Source organism: Hipposideros armiger, unplaced genomic scaffold, assembly GCF_001890085.2.
Source record: "Hipposideros armiger isolate ML-2016 unplaced genomic scaffold, ASM189008v1 scaffold_297, whole genome shotgun sequence".
Taxonomy (NCBI): domain Eukaryota; kingdom Metazoa; phylum Chordata; class Mammalia; order Chiroptera; family Hipposideridae; genus Hipposideros; species Hipposideros armiger.
Window position 1 is genome coordinate 1,750,404 of NW_017731647.1, and position 25,555 is coordinate 1,775,958.

Below are 25,555 nucleotides of genomic sequence, written 5' to 3' on the forward strand. Positions count from 1 at the left end.
AAAAAAAAAAAAAAAAAAAAAGAACTTGCTATGGTATTTGGGACTCCAGTGGATATATTTACTAGAATAAAATGTAAGCGTTTTACTTTATAATGTCAATATTTACAATATGCCAGAAAGTATGTCCCTTTGCAACTATTTAAACCTAAACTTGTAATGGAATTTTTAAACGTCCATCTTTAAAAGTCTTTCCAGAGGTACTCAGGCCAAAAAGTTGAGGGACTACTGCTCTAGGACAGTGTTTTTGTCAACATTAGTATGCAGATTGATCTGAAAGAGTCAGTACAAATTTAGCCATTTCTGAGTTCTCTCCTTCTGGGAATTCTGATTTGGTGGGTATGGCTCAGAATCTGTTTTTGACAAGGCCCTCCCCAGTCATTCTGATGGTCTTTAAAACATGCTTTTTAAAAATGAACTGTATTATTGTATAACTAGAAATCCTACTATGTAAAAGAGCCTCATTTTAAAATCATGCCTTCAAGATAATCTACTATTCAGGTAAAGATTAGAAAACATGTCTTTAAATGCACTCATTTTTAAGAGTAAGCAAATTTATAGGATAAAAAGGACAAAACTGAGTAGAAAGGGGGCCAAAAACAAAAGTTTTATTGTTTTCAAAGTCCTTTGTATGTATTAGGTTCAAAATGTCACATTAGGGCCAGCCGAGTGGTGTGATGGTTAAGAGCTGGCTTGGGACACCAGAGGGCCTCAGTTCGGATCCCACATATGAGGGCCAGTGACACTGCCATCTACAGCTAAGATGCTGAACAACAGCTCAACCTGAAGCTGGGCTGCCGTGAGTTGCTGGTGACAGCGTAGGCTGCAGCCCCTACTGCAGTGGGTTGCCATGGGCTACCGTGTGTAGCCAGCAGCCAGCGTGAACTGCCAGCAGCCGCCGGGAGCGGCCGTCCAGAAGCCAGCGACTGATCTGCCTCACCCAGGAAGAGTGCAATGATGGTGCCAACTTGGGCCAGTGAAGCAACGTCCTCCACAACTAGACTGAAGAACAAAAGGGCAGCAACTTGTCTGTTCCCCTTCCCCCAATTCCCCAGCGCTGTTCCCATCCCCCAATAAAAATCTAAAAAAAAAAAATGTCACATTAAAAGAGCTAAGGAACAATTTCAGGAAACTAAGTTTCTAATCTTGATTTTAGCATTATCTCCTGTGATTGTAGGTAAATAATGAGCTCCTTTGTAAAACGAATTGGTGAACTAGATCAGAGGTTCTCAACTCATAGTATATAATGGGTTTAAGTTTAATGGCATCGAAGAAGCTCTTAAAATTAAATACAAAATTTTGGGTATATGTGTATTTTTCTGGGACAAGAAGATACACAGCATTAATCAAATTCTCAAAGTATTAATGACCACCCCCCACACCCCCACACACACACAATGACTGATTTAAAAAATGGTGTCTTTTAGTTTTAAAATTGTGTGATTCTTACAAACGTAACTCTAGGCATACTTGTCTTTGGAGGTGTGGCTGCATCATGGAATACTGAGGGCCGCTGTGCCTGGGAATCCCTGGTATGCGGGCAGCGTTCTGAGCCAATCTCATCTGATGGGCTTGGAAAGCTCCACAGTTCATGGTGCTTCTTTGCACACTGATCAATCTTGGAGGCTACAAAAGGTATAAATTGCATTTATATAATAATATCTTTTATATGCTTATCTTTCAATTATAAAACGTTATGGTAAAAATGCTTCAGTCAGGATATGGAAGGGCATAAAGTAAACAGTGTAAGTCATTCTCTTCAGCTCTAGCCCCAGTCTCCTTCTCTGAGTATATGTGTGTGTTTATAGCATTAACTTATCCAACCCTGGATTCCTAGTTCTGATTTGGATAGGGGAGGAGACAGCAGAAGAGAGAGAGGATGGGTATAAATTAAGCAAATGCCTGAAGAACATGTCAAGGATTAGGCAAGAATAATCTGGTTCTCTGGCCCAAAACCACATGTGGAAAACAAAAAGATCTGGTATAGAGGGATAAAAACTTGGGTACCTCCACAATACTAGTGGTGAGTTTTGTTTCCCATGGTAAGCATTTACTTACTGCCCTTCCTCACACTTCCCCAACATCCCTGCCATACCCAGAGCAAATATTTAACTCTGACCTTTGGGCTCTGTCACTGGCAGTAACTGTGAAATGTGTAACTCGTCTCTATAGGACACAGTGTAACCTTGAGGTCTTCACCATTGGCATAAATAATGTAGTGATGTAACACTCACCTGCTGTTGTAACATTTGAGGGGCTGCTTGTCGTGGGTGCTGCTGTGTTGTGGTTGTTGTTGTTGGTACGGGAGCTGGTGGTTGCTGCAGCCGCATCTGCTGCAACTGCTGGTGCTTCTGTGCGTACACTTGTTGTTGCATGTGCTGGAGTCGAAGCTGTGCTAAGTTAATCTGTCCAGGGGTTTTACTAATGTGGTTTGTCCCTGGAGGAACTTGCCCAACTACAACATTAGGAGTGTAACCAGGAGCTGGTTTACTCTCTATTACTAGATTACCTGGAAGATTTAAAAAACGAGAGTAATTTGCATATAATTATCTAAATCATCTACTTTGTGGATTAATCACTATCTTTTCCTCTTTCCTCTGACAACTCTTAGCATTCAAAACTCCCAACAGTAAGGCAGGGATGGGAGCTAGGTTTAACAGTGGAAATCAGAAACCCAATATAATCCAAAGCCAAATAATTGACTTCCGGTTATTCAGAATGTATTATCTGCCCTCTTTCTTTTATTTACACAGCTGCACAGAAAAATAAAGAGCTGAAAAAGATGCTATTAGAGGAGGCCCATCTAGTAGGTCTAAACCAATCCTCCTTTAACAAGACTGAAGGATACTCAAAGTCACCACTGCTGACTCCATCTGCCTTTGAATTGCCAAAATGCACAGGGCAAGTACTACATTGCTACAAAACTGTCTTCTGTGGGAATGCTGAATGTTTTAAACCACTTATGCCCTTAGAAATGTCAATTTTCCTTACTCTTCACAGAGCCCATTGCTTTCTAAAAATAGGCAAATTTTAGGAAGGTTTCATCTAAGGTAGAGTTGGCAAACCTTTCCTGTAACAAGCCAGATATTTCAGGCTTTTCAGGCCACATAAGATCTGTCATATAGTCTGCTTTTTGTTTATTTTTATAACCTTTAAAATGTAAAAACCAAACTTAGCTACGATGCCACACAAAAAAGTATGCTGATGCTTGATGTAAGGCTATAGCCACATCTGAATATATACCAAGATCACTTTTTGACAGAAGAGCCATCCACCTCTGCTTTTACAGCTTCCAGTGGTAAGGACTGGACTACTTTAAAAGTGAGTTTACTCAATCTGTACACAGCTTTAATTGTTGAGAAAGTTTTTTGGGTTTTGTTTTATTTTAAATTGAGCTGTCTCTCTGTAACTTTCACCTATGGTCCGCAGGTTCACACTGTGGAGTAACAAAAGCAAACTCCATTTCTCCTCCATGTGACAAGAACTACTCTTTCAAACATTGCTCAGAACATGACTTTCGGACACATCAGCATGTAGAGGTCCTCCTCTAGGGGACAATTTGGAACAATTAATATACAAACTACTAAGTATAATACCTAAGAAATTCTTCCAGAGAATGAAGGCCTGTTAGTTAAGTTTTCAATATGAAACAATGTCAATTTTAAAGATGTGGGGAAAATGTTAAAAATGATACACATTTTTAAAAACTATATAGGAGACTTGCAACACTCTTAATTAAAGATGTAATGAACACAGTTCAACTAAGTTTCCAGTGAAGAACATATTTTCTAACAAGTTTACATGTTAGAACGAAGTTAAAAAACTTTTAAGTATCTAAAATTTGCTTTAGATGCTTTCTCCTCCTTCCATGTTCCAAGTTATAGTCATAAAACTAATGATTTCTCACCTAAATTGACTACATTCTTTGCCCAGAAGGTGGGATCACAATGGAAACGTATTGCTCCATTAGCAGCAGGGACAGGATCACAGCGTGCTTTCAAAATATGGCGCAACTGAAAAGTAATCTTAAAGGGAAAAAATTCACATTAGTCTTAAAATTAAATATCGCTTGAGAAAACATACACGATAAAGATATAAAAGCTCATGTAGCCCCACAGTGTCCATCTCAAATGAGACAACAAGCAGTGTTTAAAAGACTACATTAGCAATCAAATGTATATGCTTGAATTTCTGCTCTTTCTGATGACACACTGCATTATAATACTAGATATCTTTGAAACAGTAAATACTGTAGGATTCTATTTACATGAAGTTCTAGAAAAGACAGAAATCAGGTTAATGGTTGCCTAGGGTCAGGGGAGAGAGGAACAAGGAAACTTTAATGGGTGATGGAAATTTCTGTATTTTGGTGTGGTGGTAATTACGTTTGGCAAAATTCAAACTCTACACTTTAAAGAGGTGCAGTTCACTGAATGTAAATAATCAAGTCCATTTAAAGAAAATAAAGACATGCTGTCTCACCAGTCGCTTGCTGTACAGGAGTGCTGTGCTGCTGCCGCTGGCAATTGCCCAGTTTGTAAAGTTCATGACATGCTTCACCTGCCGGGAAAGGCCTGTGATGTCATTCTGCTGCTGTATTAACTTCATCTGCCTTTCTTTTGTAACATTCTGAAACAGAACAAGGGGTTCACTGAAGAATTCTAGATGAAAAAAATCAACTCATAATTTCTGCTGCAAATGAACACAATACCTATACTTGTTTTTCAAAAATGGGATAACAAGCCCATTATTTAATGAGCCTATAATCACAGGAAAAGTCACTAACAAAAGTGCAACTGAAACTTAGTTTTCCAGGATATAAAGGACATTCCACATAAAGAAATTAATGCAAGTCATGTCTCTTTTCCGTCAAAAGACAAAATGTCTTTGTTAAAGAGTGTTTTTCTATGAGGCTAATCCAATAATCCATAGAGTCTATGGCAAAATGAGCTGACCTTTAGAAATAATTTTATTTCTTAACTCCATACACGTTTCAGGCCAAAAAAAACCTTTCTGTTATGAATGCCACCTACTGGTATGACATAAGGCTAATGCTGAAACCTCTTCTTTTAAATATTTAAGACAAAATGAGAAGAGGAATTCCTGAGCTCTCAGAGTAGAGGTTAGGAAACCTTTTGATATGATAAAAGTTCATAAAGAACTAACAAGTAAGTGAGGGTTGAAGGAAAGACTAATTTTGGGGAAATGCTGCAAAGGAAAAATTAGCTGCTTTCTGGGAACTAAAACTCCCAGAAAGGATAGCTGATATCCTATGCACTTTGACATACAGCATGCCAAACAATCTATCTGCTTCGTTCTTAACCACTGTTTTACAAAAATGACTCAACTTGGTTTACTGGACAACTTTTTCCTAAGGAAACAAGTTGCTCATTTTATAAGGTAAATCAATGGATAACAGTATTCAACCAACAGAAGTTTGATAACTTGCCTGGAAACTATCCCTCTTCTAAAGCTTAGGAAAAACTCTATTTTACAAAGTTTAGGAATGTACTACACTAGAAAACACCTATTGTTTAAATTATCAGCAAGTTAGGAATATACGGAAGATTTACCATTAGGTATTTATGTGTATTTCAGTATTAAGAAGCAGCTTTTAATTCAAAAGTTCTTGAAATGGTTTAAGAACATTACTTTAGGGCCAGCCAAGTGGCTCAGTTGGTTAAGAGTGTGAGCACTGAGCAACAGGGTCCCTGGTTCGATTCCCACATGGGCCAGTGAGCTTCGCCAAGCTGAGCTGCCAGTGAGCTGTAAACAGGTGGCAGGATGGCTCAGCTGGTCAGAGTATGTGCTCCTGACAACAAGGTTGCCAGTTCAACTCCCGCACGGGATGGTGAGCTATGCCCACCCATAACTAAGATTGAACACAGCACCTTGAGCTAAGCTGCCCTGAGCTGACGACAGGTGGCCGGATGGCGACTGGACTTGGAGCTGAGCTAGCTGCACCCTCCACAACTAAGATTGAAGGACAATTGGCTGTTCCCCTTCCTCAATTCCCCAAAACTGTTCCTCTTCCCCAATTCCCCAATACAATCTTTAAAAAAAGAACATTACTTTAGTCCTATGTAAATATATTTACAGTAAGATAAAAGGTATCAAAAATCGTTGTTTGCTCAGGGTTGTCTCTATTCACAGGGTCCTTTTGAATCTATTAGGGTTAAATACAACTGGATGGATGTACAGCAAAGAGACCTCCAACTTTAACAATATGGGTTAGAGTACTTTTAATCTCACAATTGTGTCTCAATGGAAAGATGAAATTCACAAATAACACTCTGACTTTTTTTTTCATTTGTATGTAACTACGTGTCTATTATTTCTACAGAGTTCTACAAAGAAATGGAAACAAAAAAAGTCTGCAGAAAATCTGATGTTAATAGTAACAAAGTTAAATAATCAAACACTAACATAGTTTAAATTGTTACTATTTAATAGTGCAAAAAATAGAACCCCATCACATCTGAGCATACTTAAAGAGTACAAAATTTTGAGAACCAATCAAAATTTGGGATGAGGAGAGATGAGTCTTTGATCAAAATTTAATTTGGTTTTACAACCTGACTGGATTCTCATCTAGAAATTTATATCTACATATTAATCTCAAAATATGCAAAACAAAGACAATACAACAAAACTATCAGTAAGTTTAAAATTTATAAATTTCGCAATGAGCAGCATTTTTAGCAAAACTATGGGATATTTTAAAAATAAAGTGAAACACACAAGTGATTCAAGCAGACTCCGAATACACATTCACATATATCTAAGAGTTAAACTGAGGACCTATGAGGGACAAATGGTGGGTCAGCTTTGTCTCCATTTACATCACATTTTAGTGATAATTATTTCATTTATAAGAAGGCAACACTATCTCCTAATTTATACAGTTAAAATCAGTAGTATTAAATGGTGGTGCAAAATAACTAACTCAAAAAAAGTCTAGTTTTCAACACAACATGAAAAAAATTTTTTTTTAATTTAGTTCCATATCCCCCCCAACCAATCTAAAAGAGCTTTCAATAAACATTAAAAACAGCTAAAGAGCAAGAGAAGCAGTTTTTGTTTGATTTTAGCTTTGAACCATACCTCTAGCTGCTGTAAGAGAGATTTTCCTTTCTTATTAATCTCATTGATAAGGGTGAAAATAGCCACTTTAATTTCCTGTTCTACTCGCTTGTTAGTCTCATTTACTTCTTTTATCCTGAAGAAGAGAAACACATCATTAGGTTAGCAACTTATCCTACATCACCTGTTACAGAAATTGATCCAACTGGGCAATTGCCAAGTAATTAAAATAAAAATTTTTTTAATTAAAATTTATTGGGGTGACAATGGTTAGTAAAATTACATAGGTTTCAAGTGTTCAATTCTGTAATACATCATCTATATATCACATTGTGTGTTCACCACCCAGAGTCAGTTCTCTTTCCATCACCATGTATTTGACCCATTTACCCTCATCTACCACCAGTCTCTCCCCTTATCCTCTCTGGTAACCACTATTGTCTATGTCTATCAGTTTTTGTTTCTTTATTTGTTGGTCTTGTTCCTTTGTTGCTTTCAGTTTTATATCCCACATATCAGTGAAATCATATGGTTCTCGACTTTTTCTGTATGACTTATTTCGCTTAGCATAATAATCTCAAGATTCATCCATTTTGTCGCAAACGGCACTATTTCATTAAAATTAATCTTTTGTCAAAGCGTATAACTTATGTTTCAGCAGACCTGACCACTCAGTTTGGTCCAAACAAGTTATGTATACAGACAAAGAATGGATTAAATACTTAGTAATTTTAAATTAAGTTCATAAAGGCCATTTTATTAATCTAGACAGCAATCTCCTTTAGTTTCTATGACGTGATATACAAGCATCTGACATCAACAATTGCTGGTTAGTATCAAATATGGCACATTGGTTCTATTTAATCTTAACGCAAGAACAATGTACAAAAAAATTGCTATCAATAATTATCGCATTGTCGGAAAAGTCATGACATTTTTGTTTTTCGTTGCAAAAATGTGTCATGACTTTTCCGACAACCCAGTATCTTTCGAAATAGTAGGGATTAAGGTCAGAAGCATTTATTTTCACTTATTTAACCACTTCGAATGTGGGTTGTTACACCCCTTTCATAGGTTTTTCTCAAAATGGTTTTCTACTATATACAGTTAAGGGCATAAAACATTTCAATCCATTGTTTAAAATAGCTGCTAGATGTTTTAGAAATAGGAGTAAGCTCCCATTATGAAGAAAGTTTTGGTTGCAAATATAATACAGCTTATATCTTGCTATTTACAAAATAAAAAGTGGGAAATCCACCAATATAAATAAAATGTTAAACAACCATAAGAAGGAACCCTTCAATTTTATATACTTTACTTCTGTACAAACTAGAACCCACACTTTCAACCCTTAAATTGACTTTCACTTGCCAAATTCAAATTTGAGAAATTTTTATACACTCAGTCATAATAATATAGTTTTCCCTTCTTTGCATATCAGTGCCTGATTGGTCACTTATTTGAAAATTTAATTCAATTCTGTCCTTATTTTATTAAAGTGAGTGAAAAAACACTTAAATGAGAGTGCTGATTACTACCAATAAGAAATATGGGGCTCTTGCCAACAGGTGGCAGGATGGCTCAGCTGGTGTAAGAAGATTGCCTGTTCGATGGTAGGCTACGCCCACCCGCAACTAAGACTGAACTCGGCACTTTGAGCTAAGCTGCCGCCTGGATGGCTCAGTGGATAGAGTTTGCACTCTTAACAACAAGGCTGCTGGGTTCGACTCCCACATAGGATGGTGGCTACGCCCACCCACAACTAAGATTGAACACAGCAACCTGAGGTTAGAGGCCATGAGCTGCCAACAGGCAGCCAGATAGCGACTGGCGCCCTCCACAACAAAGATTGAAGAACAACAACTTGGCTGGTCCCTTTCCCCAATTCCCCAACACTGTTCCCCTCCCCCAATTCCGCAATAAAAAAATCTTAAAAAACAAAACAAAACAAAAAACAACAAGAGACAAAGACCTACAAAAAAAACAAAAAAAAAGAAATATGGGGCTCAAACTTCAAATGATTTGCCAAATATTGAAATCATTCTGTTTGCTGAAAGCAGAAAATAGCCACAATCAGACTATCATTGGATTTAAACGTGTCTACTATATGTTCAAATGTGAAGGAATAAAAAACTAAATGCACATGAAAAAATGGAGATAGGTCATCAAAGAATGTGTCTAAAAGGGGAAGTACCATCAGAGATTTTAATACATTTTTAAAAGCTTTCTGAAGATGAAATCATCAACCTCTCCAACCCTTTGCAATCTTATAAAAACATAAAACCCTTGTTCTACTTCTCTACACAGATTCCTGAATATATATATACACAAAAATACACATATATATATACATATAAAATATACAAAAATACAAAATATGTACAAAACTTATACAAAAATATGAGTGCCATATGAATCAACTCACTATCCTTTCTGTAAAAAGGATATGAGAAGACAGTCATCCTCTCCAATGTCACCCACAATATATCAGAAGTATAATCTAAAACATCCTGACATATCCATCAGAACTAACCGGCCATGATTAGTGTGTGTGTGTGTGTGTGTGTGTGTGTGTGTGTGTGTGTGTATTTACATGTTATCTACCTCTTAAGATGAAAGTTCTACCACCTTACATTCTAATTTATAGTGTACCATTCATTCATTCAATATTTTGAGTATCTACTTTGTGCCATTTAAAATATTCATAAATTAAGTACTTTTAATATTATAAAAGTACCTAAAAGTCTCAGTATTTGTGAATCTGAAGAATAAACACTTATCAATCCTATTCATACCTCCAGGAATACATAGGTTTTAATTATGCCAGCTCCAAACGTTTGTCTTCCTATATTAAGGCTCCTAATCTTGTTAATCTTCTCACTTATGGAACTTACTCCCACTTGCCTTACCAATAAATTTAGTTTATTTAGAAATGAACGAAAATAGAATTCTTAAATCCTGACGGTGTTATGGATAAAAATAATAGCCAAAGCTAAAATATGAGGGTTAATTTACTATGTGCCAGAAACTGTGTTATATATTCATCTTATAATAATGCTACCAAGTACTGTTTTTAATGCTTTACAGATGGGAAAATAAATTTGTCCACTACTCTTTATACTCTCTTCTCTATGCTGTATCTTCCACAGTCTCCAGTTAAAATTTTATAATTCAACTCTCTATATATAGTAATTGCTTTTTCCACGTTTAACTAATGCTTACAAAGACTAGAGTCTTATTAATTATAAAATAGTCAAAGATGTATCCTAAAAGACTATTCAAAATTTTGGTCAGTTAAATTTTATTTAATTAACAAATATTATAATCCAAACTCAAATTTATGCCATTTACCCCTCCAAAAAATATAATGCTTTCTACCTATGCTTAATATTAACATAAAAAAAATTTTAAACTGGACCCAATGTGTTTAAATCCTTAAAGTGAAATTATGGTTTTAAGGCAACACACTTACCTATTCTGCACCTGAGTAGCCGCAAAATGAACATAATTCTTCTTCTCAAGAAGCTTAGCCAGTAGATTCTCAATTGCGCCCTTCTGATTTTGAAAAGCTTCTTCCAAAAACTGATACCTTAAAACCAAAACAAAAACTACATTTGAAACAGGAAATTTATGATTAAGATTTTGGAAATGAAGACCTGCTGCATCAGTAAATCTTGAAACCTTACTTAAATGATCAACACTCTGTGCTGGCCACACACACCTTATGTCAACAGTAACTTTTAACTAGCAATCCCTCCCCATCAATCGCTTGCCTGTCATCTTTTGTAAGGCAAAATAAAATAAAAACATTACTCAAAAACTGTTCAAATGTTCTCTTACATTAGAGTTTCGATTCAAGATTACATTTTCTAAAAATCCAAATACTGGCATAAGTTGTATACATCTTAAATCATAAAATACAACCACATTCTAGAAAATACTTTCAAAGGTGAGAAAACCGTCCATATTTCCAACATCATAAACTCACTGCTACCACTATAATATATAGTTCCTTAGTCTTATTATATTATGCATTTTAGATGCAAGTGTAATCATAATGTATGTGCTATTTTTATTCTTTGTCTTGTCTTTACAATCACTTGAAATAAATTGTCAGTTCTGGATGCTATATACTGTTAAACTTTTCCAAAAGGACTAGATCGATTAAAAATATCACCAACAGCAGCTTGATTGTAACTCTGTCAAAATGAGTGGTATATGTTAAGATTTTCTAATGTTATAACAGTGAAAATTAAGAGTTGGTAGTAGTTCTTTTATTACTGGGAAGGTAGAACAATTTTCTTGCTAATTTTATTTTCTTTGTGTAAATTGTTCATTAGGTCAACAAATATTTCAGGGCCTCTTCTATATGCTAGGGATACATGGGTAAAAAAGTCCATTACTGTTCATATTCTTGTAATAAATAAGCACAAATATGAAATGATAGCACACTGTTGATTAAGAGCTATGATGGAGGCATACATGGTCTGCACTAAGAACCCAGTACCTAAGTCTGTCTCGATACCAAGGGAAGCACCACAGAGAAGTCAGAACAGTATTATCCTATGCTAAAAGTAGAGGCATATTTGGGGAACTACAAATACTTCAATTTGGCTAAAGAAAGCCATGCAAGAAAATCAGAATACGAGACAACTAATAAAATCCAGAACCAGACTGTGAAAGACTGAATATACCATGCTAATTTTTGGATTATGTTTTCTCAGTAATGGGAAACCCTTAAAGAATCCTAACCAAGATGTAATAATCAGATACACTTTCTAGGACAATCATCAGACAAAAAATTAAGAGATCTGTAGAAGAGAGAAGGGAAAGACCAGCTAGAACTCTAACACAGTAGCTGAGATGAGATTATCAGGGTATGGTACTAGTACTTATTATAGCTAAACAAACAAGTCTGAACAATGGGTTTTGCCAGAGAGATCAGCACCTTTGGTTATTTGGGAGTTTATATGGTTCCAGTTAAAGTAAAGGCCATGGTAGGACCTACAAATTAAATGTCTAGCTAAGGCAGTCAAAAAAGGGCCACTGGGGCCAGCCGAGTGGCACGATGGTTAAGAACTGGCTTGGGACGCCAAAGGGCCCCGGTTCGGATCCCACATATGAGGGCCAGTGACACTGCCCTCTACAGCTAAGATGCTGAACAATAGCTCAACCTGGAGCTGGGCTGCTGTGAGTCGCCAGCGATGGCATAGGCTGCAGCCCCTGTGGCAGTGGGTTGCCATGGGCTACTGTATGTAGCCAGCAGCCAGCGTGAGCGGCCGTCCAGAAGCCGGCGACTGATCGGCCTCGCCAGGGAACAGTGCAATGATGGTGCCAACTTGGGCCAGTGAAGCAACGTCCTCCACAACTAGACTGAAGAACAAAAAAACCACAGCAACTTGTCTGTTCCCCTTCCCCCAATTCCCCAGGACTGTTCCCATCCCCCCAACTCCCCAATAAAAATCTTTAAAAAAAAAAAAAAAGGGCCACTGGCTCAGCTAAAAAAAAGGGGGGTTACTGGAACTAAGGAGTTCAAGGTACTGACAAAGTTGTAATTGCCTATGTGGATACTGAAATCACTAAAGATGAGAACTGAGATGAAGAGGAAGACTACAGGCATCTAGGTGTGGGTCTTCAGTGAAGGTCTCAGTTCAGGTAAATACAGGAGGCAAGTTGTTAAAGAAAAGTCGGCTTGCTGGTGGGGTTCATGAGGGGAAGGAGAAATGAAAAGCAGTAGAAGGCCAAGTGTAGAGCAACAGCATTATAAAGAACATCTGACAGGAGAGGTTTTTATTTTGTGCAGTTAGAATTTTTATTAGAGTAAAATACACATTAAAAAGTCACCATTTTATGATTTTTAAGTAGAATGTTTTTGAAGCAAAAAAACCCCACCAAACCTGTCTAGAACGTAAAGTCTAGCACATCATAACTTTTATCAGATATTAAACAGCACAAAAGCATATGGGTATTTTAATTTAAAAGGCTTTTAGGGTCAGCTGGTTAAAAGACAGCTTAAGAGTGCGAGCTCTGAGCAACAGGGCCACCAGTTCAATTCCCACATGCGCCAGTGATGCTGCGCCCGAGCTGAGCTGCCAACAGGTGGCAGGATGACTCAGCCGGTGAGAACACGTGCTCCTAACAAGAAGACTGCCTGTTCGATGGTGGGCTATGCCCGCCCGCAACTAAGACTGAACTCGGCACCTTGAGCTGAGCTGCTGCCCGGATGGCTCAGTGGATAGAGCATGCACTCTTAGCAACAAGGCTGCTGGCTCAACTCCCGCATGGGATGGTGGCTACACCCAACCACAACTAAGATTGTAACATAGCACCTTGAGCTTAAAGGCCACAAGCTGCCGACGGGCAGCCAGATGGCGGCTGGCACCCTCCACAACTAAGATTGAAGAACAACTTGGCTGGTCCCCCTCCCCAATTCCCCAACACTGTTCCCCTCTCCAAATTCCCCAATTTAAAAGAGTCTACTGTTAGCTAGATGACCCAAAGACTTCACTCACTGAAGAACATTTGATTTACTCCATTTACCATAATTTCTCTATGCCCAAAATAAAATTTTACTTTGTTAAATCTGAACAAATTAAGTAGGCATATGAGATTGTCATGCTAACCCTTTAGACTTAAGCTTTACACTGTGAGAAAGAAAGACCTTTTAATGTAGTTTGATTATGTCAGCAAAAAGGAAGGCATTTGGTAGAAAGGTCAACTAGTATCATAATTCACAAAAATTTAATTATCTTTTCTCCTCAAAATAAATGTTTTAGAATCCTCTTTCTAGAAATATCTTGTTGCATTCATGTGAACAAGTAGCGAGCAAACACGCTATGATATACCAGGTGACAGTACGTGCCCTTTCCTCCCCTTATGTAGGAGCTGACATCTGAGCTGGACGTGAAGGGTGAATAAGAGCTTTCTGGTAAACAAACCTGTGAGAAAGGTAAGAACTTTCACTGAGAGAAAAAAAAGATGAGTGTACTAAAATACATAATTCTGAAGTCATCTGTCACTTTCAGGGCTCGGGAAAAGGCAGCAAAGCTAAGCGAATAGGTAGGTAACATGCTTAAGAACCCTGTACATTTTGCTGAAGTTGGACTCAAATAATAAATAAGAGTGACACATCAAGGGACTGACTTAAAATGATTATCAGATGTGTCTCTGTTCATTTAAATAAATTTCAATTGCATTATTAGAAAAAAATACTAACTGGAGCTTGAAAAACAAAAGAGCAATATGGAAGTAGTTTCGGCTACAAACTATTTCTGATTTTCTTGCTAACAGAATAAACTAACGCTGCATGTTATTTTTTTAGCTAATCAAAATTATAGTTGAAATACTTCAGAAATGGGGAGAAAGAATAACCAATAAATGGATTAAGCATAATTTTGATTAATATGTAAATACATGAAAACAATTTCTTTTTTACTTTTTTTTTTTAGTTGAGCCATCCTGCCACCTGTTGGCAGCTCAGCGGCAACTCAGCTCGGGCTGGGCATCGAATTGCTGTTGCTCAGAGCTCGCACTCTTGCACGAGCTCTTAACCAACTGAGCCACTCGGCCGGCCCCATGAAAATAATTTCTTAAATTTTAATCTTGCATATGAAGCAGGGATTCTTAACATCTTAGTCACAATGAGCTATTTTCAGTATTTCAAAATGTCCAGGTAAAAATTATTAACATATAGGCCCATGATTTAGTTAAGACAGGCTAAGTAAGACTTTCGGTGCTTTTGGCTAGAATTATAGAAACTCAGCATAATAAATATACCACTGGTTATCTGGTTTTGAACAGAATCATCATGCTTACATGTGTTTTTTTGTTTTTTATTACAGTTTACATGTTTTTTTTCCTTACTGAGAAATATATTATGTAATGCAGTTTGCTAAGAAGTTTTTGAAAATATGGTTTTCATAAGTAAAGAATGTGAGATGAATAATGAAAGGGTTGACTTTTAAAGGCTGCAAACCACATCAGTAATAACTTTAAACACTAACTTTTAAATGTACATTTAGTCTTACTAGGTCAAGCTGCACAGGTTGAGCTACTCTGAGTGCCAAGCATTATTCTTAGTAATTGTCAGTGTGTATAATAATCGATAAGATTTTACTCTGGCACGTCTAGATAAACATATAATCTTAGTTTGTATCCAAAGTGAGTACCTAAAAATAACATTTTTTAAAGTTGATAAAGTAGTAATTCTTACTCAGTTTACTTTTTATTGGGTTGTCAGAAAAGTCATGATGCATTTTTGCAACGAAAAACAGAAAAAAATACGTCATGACTTTTCTGACAACCCAATAATTCAGTTATTCCATTTTTAAAATTACATAAAATTTCAAACATACATTACAGGTTCAATTCCACTGAATCTATCATCCACTTTCAAAAAGTATTCATTTACAGCCAGTTTTGTCAACACACCCACCAACTCTATCTCAAGATTATTTTGAAAAAAATTCGAAACCTATTTTATCTAAGCATTTATCAATCTATAGCTAGCAATAGCTAGCCTGCTTTGAGAACTTACTATGTCTTCAGGCACTGTGCTAAGTATCTTACATGGACTCATTTAATCTTTAGAAAAACTTAATCACGTAGGTATTATTACTATTCACAGTAATAGCTGGATAATTTGGACAACCCTCTGTGTCTCAGTTCTTTTTTACATAAATATTAAATATTCATATTCATCTTATAGGACTATTCCAAGAATTAAATGGGTCAAAACACACCAAGCACTTAATAAGCGTAGTATTTTGCCTACTAAAGCACAGGGTCTTAATGCTAGTTATGACTGCTATTTTTAGCAGTAATTTTAAATGATTTGTATTGTTACAATATAAAACCTCAATCCAGCAACAACAAAAAGCCTACTATGCACATAGACTTCATAATAATGTTTCTGAAAACATTTTAAAACGAGGCTTTGTTCCTTCTTTAAGGCTCTGTATGAAGAGGAGATGACAATAGCTATAAGAGTTGAGGAAGAGGTGAAGAGAGTAGGAACTCTGAGCAACCACGATGAGAAACTAAAAGGGTGGAAATTTTGAGAAATCTTGGGAAAGACATTAGGATTCTCACAAAAATGGAATATAAAACAAAAGCTAACTTTAATCAAATCTCAAAGTGCACATGGTGACATCAGCTGATACTAGTTACATTAGAACAGGGTGTTACTTTCTATTGCTGTCTTCAAATTCACTTACTTTTCTTCTGTAGCTATAATCTGCTACTAATCCCATCTAAAATCAAACAAAAAAATAGGGGGTAGGGAATAATGGAACAGTAAGTTTTGGGACAACTATAATAACACTAATATTTGTCTAATTGGAATCCCCAAATGGGAAGAGAAAAAAATTACTGGAAGAAATTATAATAATGGAGTAAAATTTTCCAAATTTGATAAAAATGATAAACCTATAGATCTAAGAAGCTATACATCCTCCAAGCATAAGAAAGATTTAAAAAATTACATTAAAGTCTGTTACATCCAACCTGCTTAAGGCCAGTAATAAAGAAAAGAATCTTAAAAGTAGCTAGAGGGGGGAAAAATACATTATGTACAGAGGGATAGAGAGTGAAGCAACATCTTTAAAGTACTGAAAGAAAACTGTCAGCCTAGAGTTAGTTATCTAGCAAAATATCTTTACAGTATGATGGTGAAATTTTTGGGGGTAAATATGTTCACATTTTCCATTGTGATAATGGTTTCACAAATATATGGAGGGTGCCAAAAAAATGTATACACATTTTAAGAAAAGAAAAAAACTATTAAAATTATGCTGATTGTAACTACTTCGGGCACCTCTTACAGTTGCAGCAGTCAAATGTGACTTGTATTCATCTTTTGTTATCAGTATATATTGAGTATTATAATTTTAATACAGTTTTTCCCTTTCTTAAAATGTGTACACTTTTTTTGGCACCCTCTGTGTACACATTTGTATCTATATCTATATCTAAGTCTATGTCTATGTCTATGTCTATATCTATATCTATCTATGCCAGCATAAGGCAGAGATCTAAAAGACCTATGACCTCAATGTAAGGATGTAACAAGAGTAACCTGCTCCTCCACCACCTCTAAGGGACTAAAGCAAAGTTACAATAATGCTGTGGAAAAGAGGGGGGAAGAACCCTTAGAAGTAGCAGCCACGAAGAACCCCACATGTGGATTTTCAGACAAAATGCACATTATCTGGTAGCCCAAATCAACTCGACTCTGGAAATTGAATGGTCCCAACCAGGTAGTGCTTCCGTGCACTGACAAAAGGAAATTTAATCCTTTACTGGAAAGCATAATTCTAAACCAAATCTTTGCATAAATAATTTTTCAAGGAAAATGACAAGTTCAGAGTTTAAAATAACTATATATAAGAAAACATGGCACCTTGAGCAAAAACTAACAGAAAAACAAAAAGGAAGAAAAGATCCATTAACATAAGTGAAACAGCTATGCTTTCTATATTTAAAGGATGAAACCTAGCAAATATTCAGGCAAAAGGCAAGTAAAGAATACAAAAGGCCTCTAACTTTTTTTTGGTAACTCCCTGTGACCCTGTAATTTCATATCTCAAAATAAAAAGTTTTTTAAAGGGAGGGATGGCTGGCAGATTTAAAATTTTTTAATGCTATGGGTGGGTTTTAATAGAAGCTTCACAGGGTTAAGAGAATATTCGTGAACTGAGACTGTTCAGAAGAAAATGCCTCTCTATCTTGCATTTTAAAAAATAGGGGGGGAGGGGAGATACATACATTAAGAGATATGGAGAATGATGATGGGAATCTAACACACATCTAACTGGAGTTCCAGAAAGAGAGACAAAAAGGAAACAGATGCATTATTTGGAGAGGTTACTGATTAAAAGACACAATCCAAAGACTGAGAAAACCAAACCAAGAGAGGTATCTTATAAACCAATCAGAAAACATAGACAGGCTACCTTCAAAAGAAAAACAGATAGAAAGTTTGCTGACCTCTTAAGAGCCAAAAAGCAATATGCTACACAACCAATGTGCTAACAAAAAATAATGGACAGCCTATACACCAACTGTTATATGCAGCAAAAATCTTTCAAAAATGAGAGCAAAATAAAGATATTTTTAGACATACTAAAACAAAATTCACTAAAATTTGTTAATAAAGCAAGTATGAACAAATTTCAAAGGACTGAAATCATACAAGCCACCTTCTCTAACCACAATGCAATTAAACTGAAACTCTATTAAAAAAAGACATTTTCCATGTGTTTGAAAGATTAAAAAACCGAAACTACAGCTGACCCTTGAACAACATGGGTTTGCATGTGTGAGGGTCCACTTATACATGGATTTTTTTCAATAAATATAAAGTTGGCCCTTGTAACCCTGGGTTTTTGCATCTGTGGATTCAACCAACTGCAGACCGAAACCTATTTTTGATACTCAGCTGGGATTCTGTAGATGCAAAGGGTTGACTGCATGCATTGTTCCACGCCATTTTATATAAGGCAGTGAGCATCTGTGCATTTTGGTATCCGTGGGGTATCCTGGAAACAATCCCCAGTGAATACCAAGAGACAATTACAGTTAAGTTTTGGGGGAGTGGAAACTTACACACAGATTTTCAACTTTGTGGGGGTTTGGCACACCTAATCTCCCTGTTGTTCAAGGGCCAACTGCACTCTTTAATTTATCCACTGTTCAAAGAAGAAATTATAATGGAAACCAGAAAACAGTTTGAACTATTAGGGCTGACAATACTTAACACAATGTGGACTGGTGACGCAGATTTGCATCTATACATTACAGCTGTGCAAGATGGATGACGCAAATCTGTGTTTTTAACACACGGTTGGTTTCCACGCACTATACACTTAACTACGCAATACATGAAGCCTTTCTCCGAATGGTCCTGCTGACAACTGTTTATAGAAACATGACTTCACAGCGAGTTAATGATCTGTGATAAAAATATAGAGAACAAACAGCTCTGTATTTTCCTGTTGCTCTGCTCTGCATTTAGTCAGCATTCAGATTTCAATCACTTTACACCTATGATGGAAAGACACAGACACAGCACGCCCAGGAACATTAACTCAAACACCTCGTGTGCCTCATGAGGACCCGCCTGGGAGACTTTCGGGTGATATGCACAAACATGTGCTAGAGAAAATTGTTGGACGTGAACGGGGTAAAAGAAAATATCCTGCTAGGAGGTGTCATGTTTGTGCTGCCCACAAAAAAGTGAAACTTGGTACATCTGCAAGTTCTGCTTAGTGCCACTCCACAAGGGGGAATGTTTCCAAAGGTATCACACCCTCAAGCACTACTAGGGTCTTTAATGAGTATTTCCTGAAAATTTCAGTTCACAGAAACAGTTAAGGAATTTGTTATAAATTTTAAAGAAACACAGTATAAAAGTTTATTTAAATGGTTTAAACCCCGGGAGCATGCATTTAAACAATTTAAATGCCCCGTTGTCAATGTGTTAAGAAAGAAATATACTCCTCGGCTATGCGCTTGGCAAAGGGACATATAGATTGAGACCTATGTTGGTAAAAATGTTAATTAGTAAAATTATTACAAAATTAAAAACCATATTGGTTGGTGTAATTTTCTTCGGAGCCATAGAAACCTGCCTCAGATCATCTATGGTTCATCTCTGATCTTGGCATGGCTGGTTCCTATCTTAAGATCTTAGGATAAATGTCATCATTCTTCAAGAACCCTTTTCTCTGTACCAAGTCCAGAATTTTTAGCTATTCTCTCTATCGCATCACAATATTTAAATTTTTGCTTTCTCGTTAATTAGAATGTAAGGAAAGGAAAAAGGACTCTATTTTGTCTTATTTACTGTGGTATCCATACCCCGTAACACTTCCCGGTAAATAGAAGAATTCAGCACATATCAATAATGACTGCATACTTTTAAAAAAGTTTCAAATCACAAGATATATAGAGAAGTACCTAAAAATACAGTGTAAAGAATAACTAAATAAAATAGCTTTAGAAATCAGAATTTTTGGTGGGTTTTGTTTTGTTTTGATCTAACTACTTGATAAATGGAACTGTTAGGTATTTCTTTTAGTTCCATGAAAGAAAATTGCTGAAGCACTAAATGGTATCATGATCCAGTACAGTTTGGGAACCTCTTGGCTATAATTTATCTATTCTTTTATTGATAGTAATTTGGGTTGTTTCTAGTTTGGGCTAGTATAAAAAATAAGAATATTCCTTCAGGGCTCCTGGGATACATGTGCATGTATTTCTCTACAATATGTATTTTGGAAAGGAATTTCTTGCTTATTATATTTTTTAACTATATATTCAGATGTTTTGTGTTACAGGTTTTCTATTGTATCAGTTTTACAAAGTCACATTTTTCTATATATTTGTGCATCTTATCTAAGTCTTCAAATTTCTTGATACCAGGTTTCATTAAGATCTTTTTAATGTCTTCTGAACTGTAGTGATGGTGATCTCTTTTTAATCCTAGATGTTAGTTATTTGTGTCTTCTCTATTTTTCTTGATCAGTCTTTTCACAGATTCATCAATATTAGTCTTTTCAAAGATTCAAGTTTTGGCTTGTTGATGTCCACTAAGTTGTTTATTTTTTCTACATCATTTTCTGTATCCATCTTAATTCCTTCCTTTTAGTTTCTTTGGGTTTATTTTACTTTTCTTTTTTCTACCTTCTTGAGATGAATGCTTACCTTACTAAATTTCATCCTTTTTTTTTTTTGGTAATTTCCTATTAAAACCTAATATCTGACATTTTTACTAAAGAGTAAGATAGTTTACTATAATGGTGGTCACTTGAATGGAACTATGTAAGTAAAATTTCTCTAAAATATTTTCCTAAAGAAATAGCTTTTCTTAGCATTTGGTCTTTAAATTAAAAAATGGATGGATGGATGAATATCCACATAGATAAGCTTTAAAGCAGATGTTTTCAGTCCTCGATGCATATTAGAACTACCCAGAGAGCTTTTAAAAAAAAAATACTGATGCCTTAGTCCTGCTCCAGACTGGTTAATAAGAATCTTTAATTACATCAACATTCTTTACAGTATTTTAAGAATATTGGTAAATCACCCCAGGTGGGTTTTGTTATTTAGTGAAGGTTGAGAACCATTATTTTAGAAGAACCTTTGCCAAATTCATTTTTTAGTTTTTCCTGTAAATTCTTCTCAAGTTTAAAAAGCCTTTCAGATGAGATATAAATAGCTGGTAGAAATGACATATAAATTCATATCTACCATCAGGTCTCTCAGGGAGCTAGATTTAAAGCTATGGCAACAAGTCAAGATCTTCTATCCAAGCATTTTGTTTTCATGAGGTACATTTATCATCAGAGGAAAAGCAGCTTGTTTGTTGAATTTCATTCAGTATTCATTCAGCTCATTTGTTCAGTAGGTATGTGAATGCTCACAATGTACCAGGTACCCTGCTAGGTAATGACTATATAATAATAATTAAAAAACTGAGACTGTCCCTGCTACCTTGGAGTCTTAATAGTCTATATAAGACTTGAGATTGAGTATGTGATTTGATAGTAGTTCACTTCATCTATTACCTCCAAAACAGAATTAATTCATTTTGATTTTGCTGGGGGAAAAAAAGCCTTTGTTAATTTAGTATCATAGTTTGTGAGCCTATCAAACTATAATATTTGAGGCACTCATAGGTTCAATGAGTCAGTCACCCAGCAGAAACATTGCTTATGATGAGGAGAGAAGAACTGGTATGGCCAAGAGTTAGCTCGAAAGAGAGGAATATCAGGAGAGAAGATTTAAGCAACCATTCTTTCTTAAACCAACTAATGCTCAGAAACAATCTATAAATATTCTTCTCTATATACCTATATATACAAAACTGCAATCGGGGATGAAAAATATTAAGAGTGAAAGGTGACTTTCACTCTTAGGCATGACAGAGTAACAGGTACCAGACTAGCCCTGCCGCCAAAAACTATAAAAGAAGACAGAAACATATGAGACTACTGTATTCAGTCATGGGACTACAGGCAGAGAAATTCTGCAGCCCTTTGGAGAGTACCCACAATCCCCCTGCTTCGCTGTCTGTAGACAATGCCATGATAACTGGTACAGAGAGCTGGAGACTAAGCCGAGTACAAGTCTCTTTGAGCTGAGGAGGCAGAAATCAGGGTTTGGGACTACTGAGCAGCTGAATTCCATGAAGCTGGAGACTACTGAGAAGATGGAATGGAGGGAGCTGTGTAGGGCGAGGTTGAGTGGTGGGGGTCATGGGGGAAAGGAAGATACAGAATAAGTGAAATCCTCACAAGTCTGTGGCCAGTGTCTGGCCTGTATACGCACAGGATGAGATTTGTAAGACTTAACAGGGAGCAGGTGCTAGGAAGGTGACACTGGAAGAGAAAAACCAGCGGTCAAGCAGTTCTGAGAGAGAGAATTCCAGCTGAGCCAGTGGGGGAAGAGACTTTGTTCACCTCCCCAGGCCCCTGCCTGAGAAACCAGAAAAGCCATACTTGAAAGAACTATACTTGGAATTATACCCTAGGCCTATCCTGCCCTAACAAAGCTAAAACCAAGCCTCCATAAGATCTTTCAAGAAATAGAGTTCAGAGGTTGAGTCCAACCATGTTAGGGGCTTGGGAAATATCTTGGGCTTTCCACAGATCATCTGCTGACACAAGATCAAGGTAATCAGTCAGCAATTGAACTGCCTGCTAGAACAACAATCAACAATCAGCAAAGGAAAATAAAAGAATACACTTTCTATAATGTATCATCCATAATGTCCAGATCTCAATAAAAACTCACTAGGCATTCAAAAAAAAGGAAAGTAAAGAAAGACATACTCAGCAGAAACTGACACTAAGATGGTCCACATGTTCTATTTAGCAAAGACTTTAAGTGGGCTATTATATATTTATTCAAAATTTAAATAAAAACAGGTTCTTATGAATGAGCTGATAGGAAATCTCAGAAGATAAAAACCATAAACTTATAGACACAAGAAGCTCAGTGAACCACACACAATAAATGGAATAAAATATATACCTAAAAACATCATGGTCGGGCCGGCTGAGTGGTGCATTGGTTGGTTAAGAGTTGGCTTGGGACGCCAACTCTGAGCAGCAGGACCCCGGGTTCAGATCCCACATGTGGGCCAGTGACGCTGCGCCCTCTACAGCTAAGATGGTGAACAACTCAACCTGGAGTTGGGCTGCTATGAGTAGCTGGCGTTGGCGTAGTCTGCAGCCCCTGCTGCAGTGGGCTGCCATGAGCTACCATGAATGGCTGGCAGCCAGTGTGAGCGGCCAACGGCCACCATGAGCAGCCGTCCAATGGCCGGCAAGTGATCTGCCTCAGCCGGGAAGAACGCCATGATCTCAATACCAACAGTGAAGTGACATCCTCCACAACTAGACTAAAGAACAAAAGGACAGCAACTTGTCTGTTCCCTGTCCTCGAGTCCCCAATGCTGTTTCCCTCCCCTAATTCCCCAATAAAATCTTTAAAAACAAAAAACAAAAAAACATCATGGTCACATGGTAAATCCACAGAAAGGAGAAAATCTTGAAAGCAGCCAGAGAACCACCAGACAATATTCAGGGAAGAACAATATAAATGATGGCATTAAAAACAAAAATGGCCAGAATACAAAGTTAATGACAGCTTTAAAAAAACATCAATCCAGGATTCTATAGCCCGTGCGAACGTCCTTCTAAACTGAGGCTTTTCCAATTAACAGAAGCTGAGAATATTCACTGCCAGCAGACCTACTTAACAAGAAACGCTGAAGAATATTCTTCCGGACAAAGCAACATGGTAAGAGATGGTAACTTATATGCCAGAAGAAATAAAGAGAAAGAGAATGATAATAAATGGATAAATATGAAAGACCAGGCTTTTGTTTTCCCTTCTCATAATTTCCTTTAAAAAGCATTATAAGGTTAAGTTTCATAATGTCTGTATAAATAAATGATATGGAATTAGTACAAAGAATGAGGGTTTGATAAACTGAACTATTCTTTTGTAAGGTTACTATATTTGTAAAGTGAGAAATAGTACAATATTTTAAGTAGTAGACTTGAAGTAAATCTGCATATTATTAGCCTTAACACAATCACTAAAAATAATAAAGAGGTATAGCTTACAAAGCCAAAAGTGGATGTAAAATGAAATATCAAAAAAAATTTTAACTAAAAAGAAGGCAGAAAAGAAACAACAGAACAAAGGACAAAAGAAAAATAAACAACAAAAGTAAATGGTAAACTTAAACCTAACCATATCAAAAATTACACTAAATTTAACATGATTAATTAAACATTCCAATTAAAAGAGCAAGGGACTCCAATGAAAAGACAGAGCAAGGGACCCACAATTATTTATGCTACTTAAAACTGTTTCTATGAATATGTACATGTGTAATTGATAGTTTCTATATTCAGACAGCTCTATTACCTTTTTTCCCCTATACATAAATTAATAAATATTTGTTGAGTGGATGAAATGTCTAAATCTGTGCCAAATATAGATATTCCCTGACTTAAGATGGAGTTATGTCCCAATAAACCCATCGTAAGTTGAAAATATCTAAAATAAAAAAATGCATTTAACACACCTAACCTATTGAACATCATTGCTTAGCCTAGCCTGTAAATGTGCTCAGAATACTTAACAGTAGCTTAGAGTTGGGCAAAATCACCTCATTGGCACTGCCCAGCATCAAGAGAGTAATGTACCACATATTAGTAGCCTGGAAAAAGATCAAAATTCAAAATTGAACGTACAGTTTCTACTGAATAAGTATTGCTTTCACACCATCGAAAAGTTGAATATTGTTAAGTCGGAAACCATCTGTACTGTGCTAAGCTCCTGGAACTCAGTGACTAAAACAAAGACGCCTACCCTCATGAAGATTACGTACTAATGGGAAGAACTCAGAAAATAAACAAATTGTAAATCGTAGACTGTTTAGAAAGTGATTAAGTGCTATATAAAAAAAAAAAGAGGAGGAAAAGGAGGATTGGGAGTAAGGGGGTGTATTTCAATTTTGCTACAGTGATCAGAGTAGGTCTCATTGACAAAGTTACATTTAAACAGAGATTTGATGGATATATGGAAGTTAGCAATGCAAACAAGTGGAGCAAGAAAGTTCCAGGTAGAGAAAACGGGGATGCAGGCAACAGCATCCCTGAAGTGTCTTAGAAACAGCAAGACAGCCAGTATAGTTGTAGCAAAGTGATGGGGAGAGTAGTAGATGAAATGCACACACATAGGCCACTATGAGGTATCTGACTTTTACTCTTATTGATCTGGAGAGCCACTGCGGGTTTTGGGCAGGGAAGTGACACAGTCTGACTTGAAATTCACTCTAGTAGTTGCATTAAGAATAAACTGAAGGAGGGCCGGCCGAGTGGCGCGATGGTTAAGAACTGGCTTGGGATGCCAGAGGGCCCCGGTTCGGATCCCACATATGAGGGCCAGTGACACT

At 36.6% G+C, this 25,555-nt stretch overlaps 1 protein-coding gene across 2 annotated transcripts in view; it reads right to left on the minus strand.

The window, feature by feature from the left end:
- Window positions 1-25,555, minus strand: part of TRIM33 (tripartite motif containing 33) — a 120,377-nt gene that overhangs the window by 28,440 nt on the left and 66,382 nt on the right. For both annotated transcript variants that reach the window (XM_019659195.1, XM_019659194.1), the window contains exons 5-10: window positions 10,553-10,669; window positions 7,102-7,216; window positions 4,480-4,626; window positions 3,905-4,022; window positions 2,232-2,506; window positions 1,468-1,623 (exon numbers count right to left, since the gene is read on the minus strand). In XM_019659195.1, coding sequence (XP_019514740.1) covers window positions 1,468-1,623; window positions 2,232-2,506; window positions 3,905-4,022; window positions 4,480-4,626; window positions 7,102-7,216; window positions 10,553-10,669 — 928 coding nt within the window. The remainder of the gene's footprint in view (window positions 1-1,467; window positions 1,624-2,231; window positions 2,507-3,904; window positions 4,023-4,479; window positions 4,627-7,101; window positions 7,217-10,552; window positions 10,670-25,555) is intronic.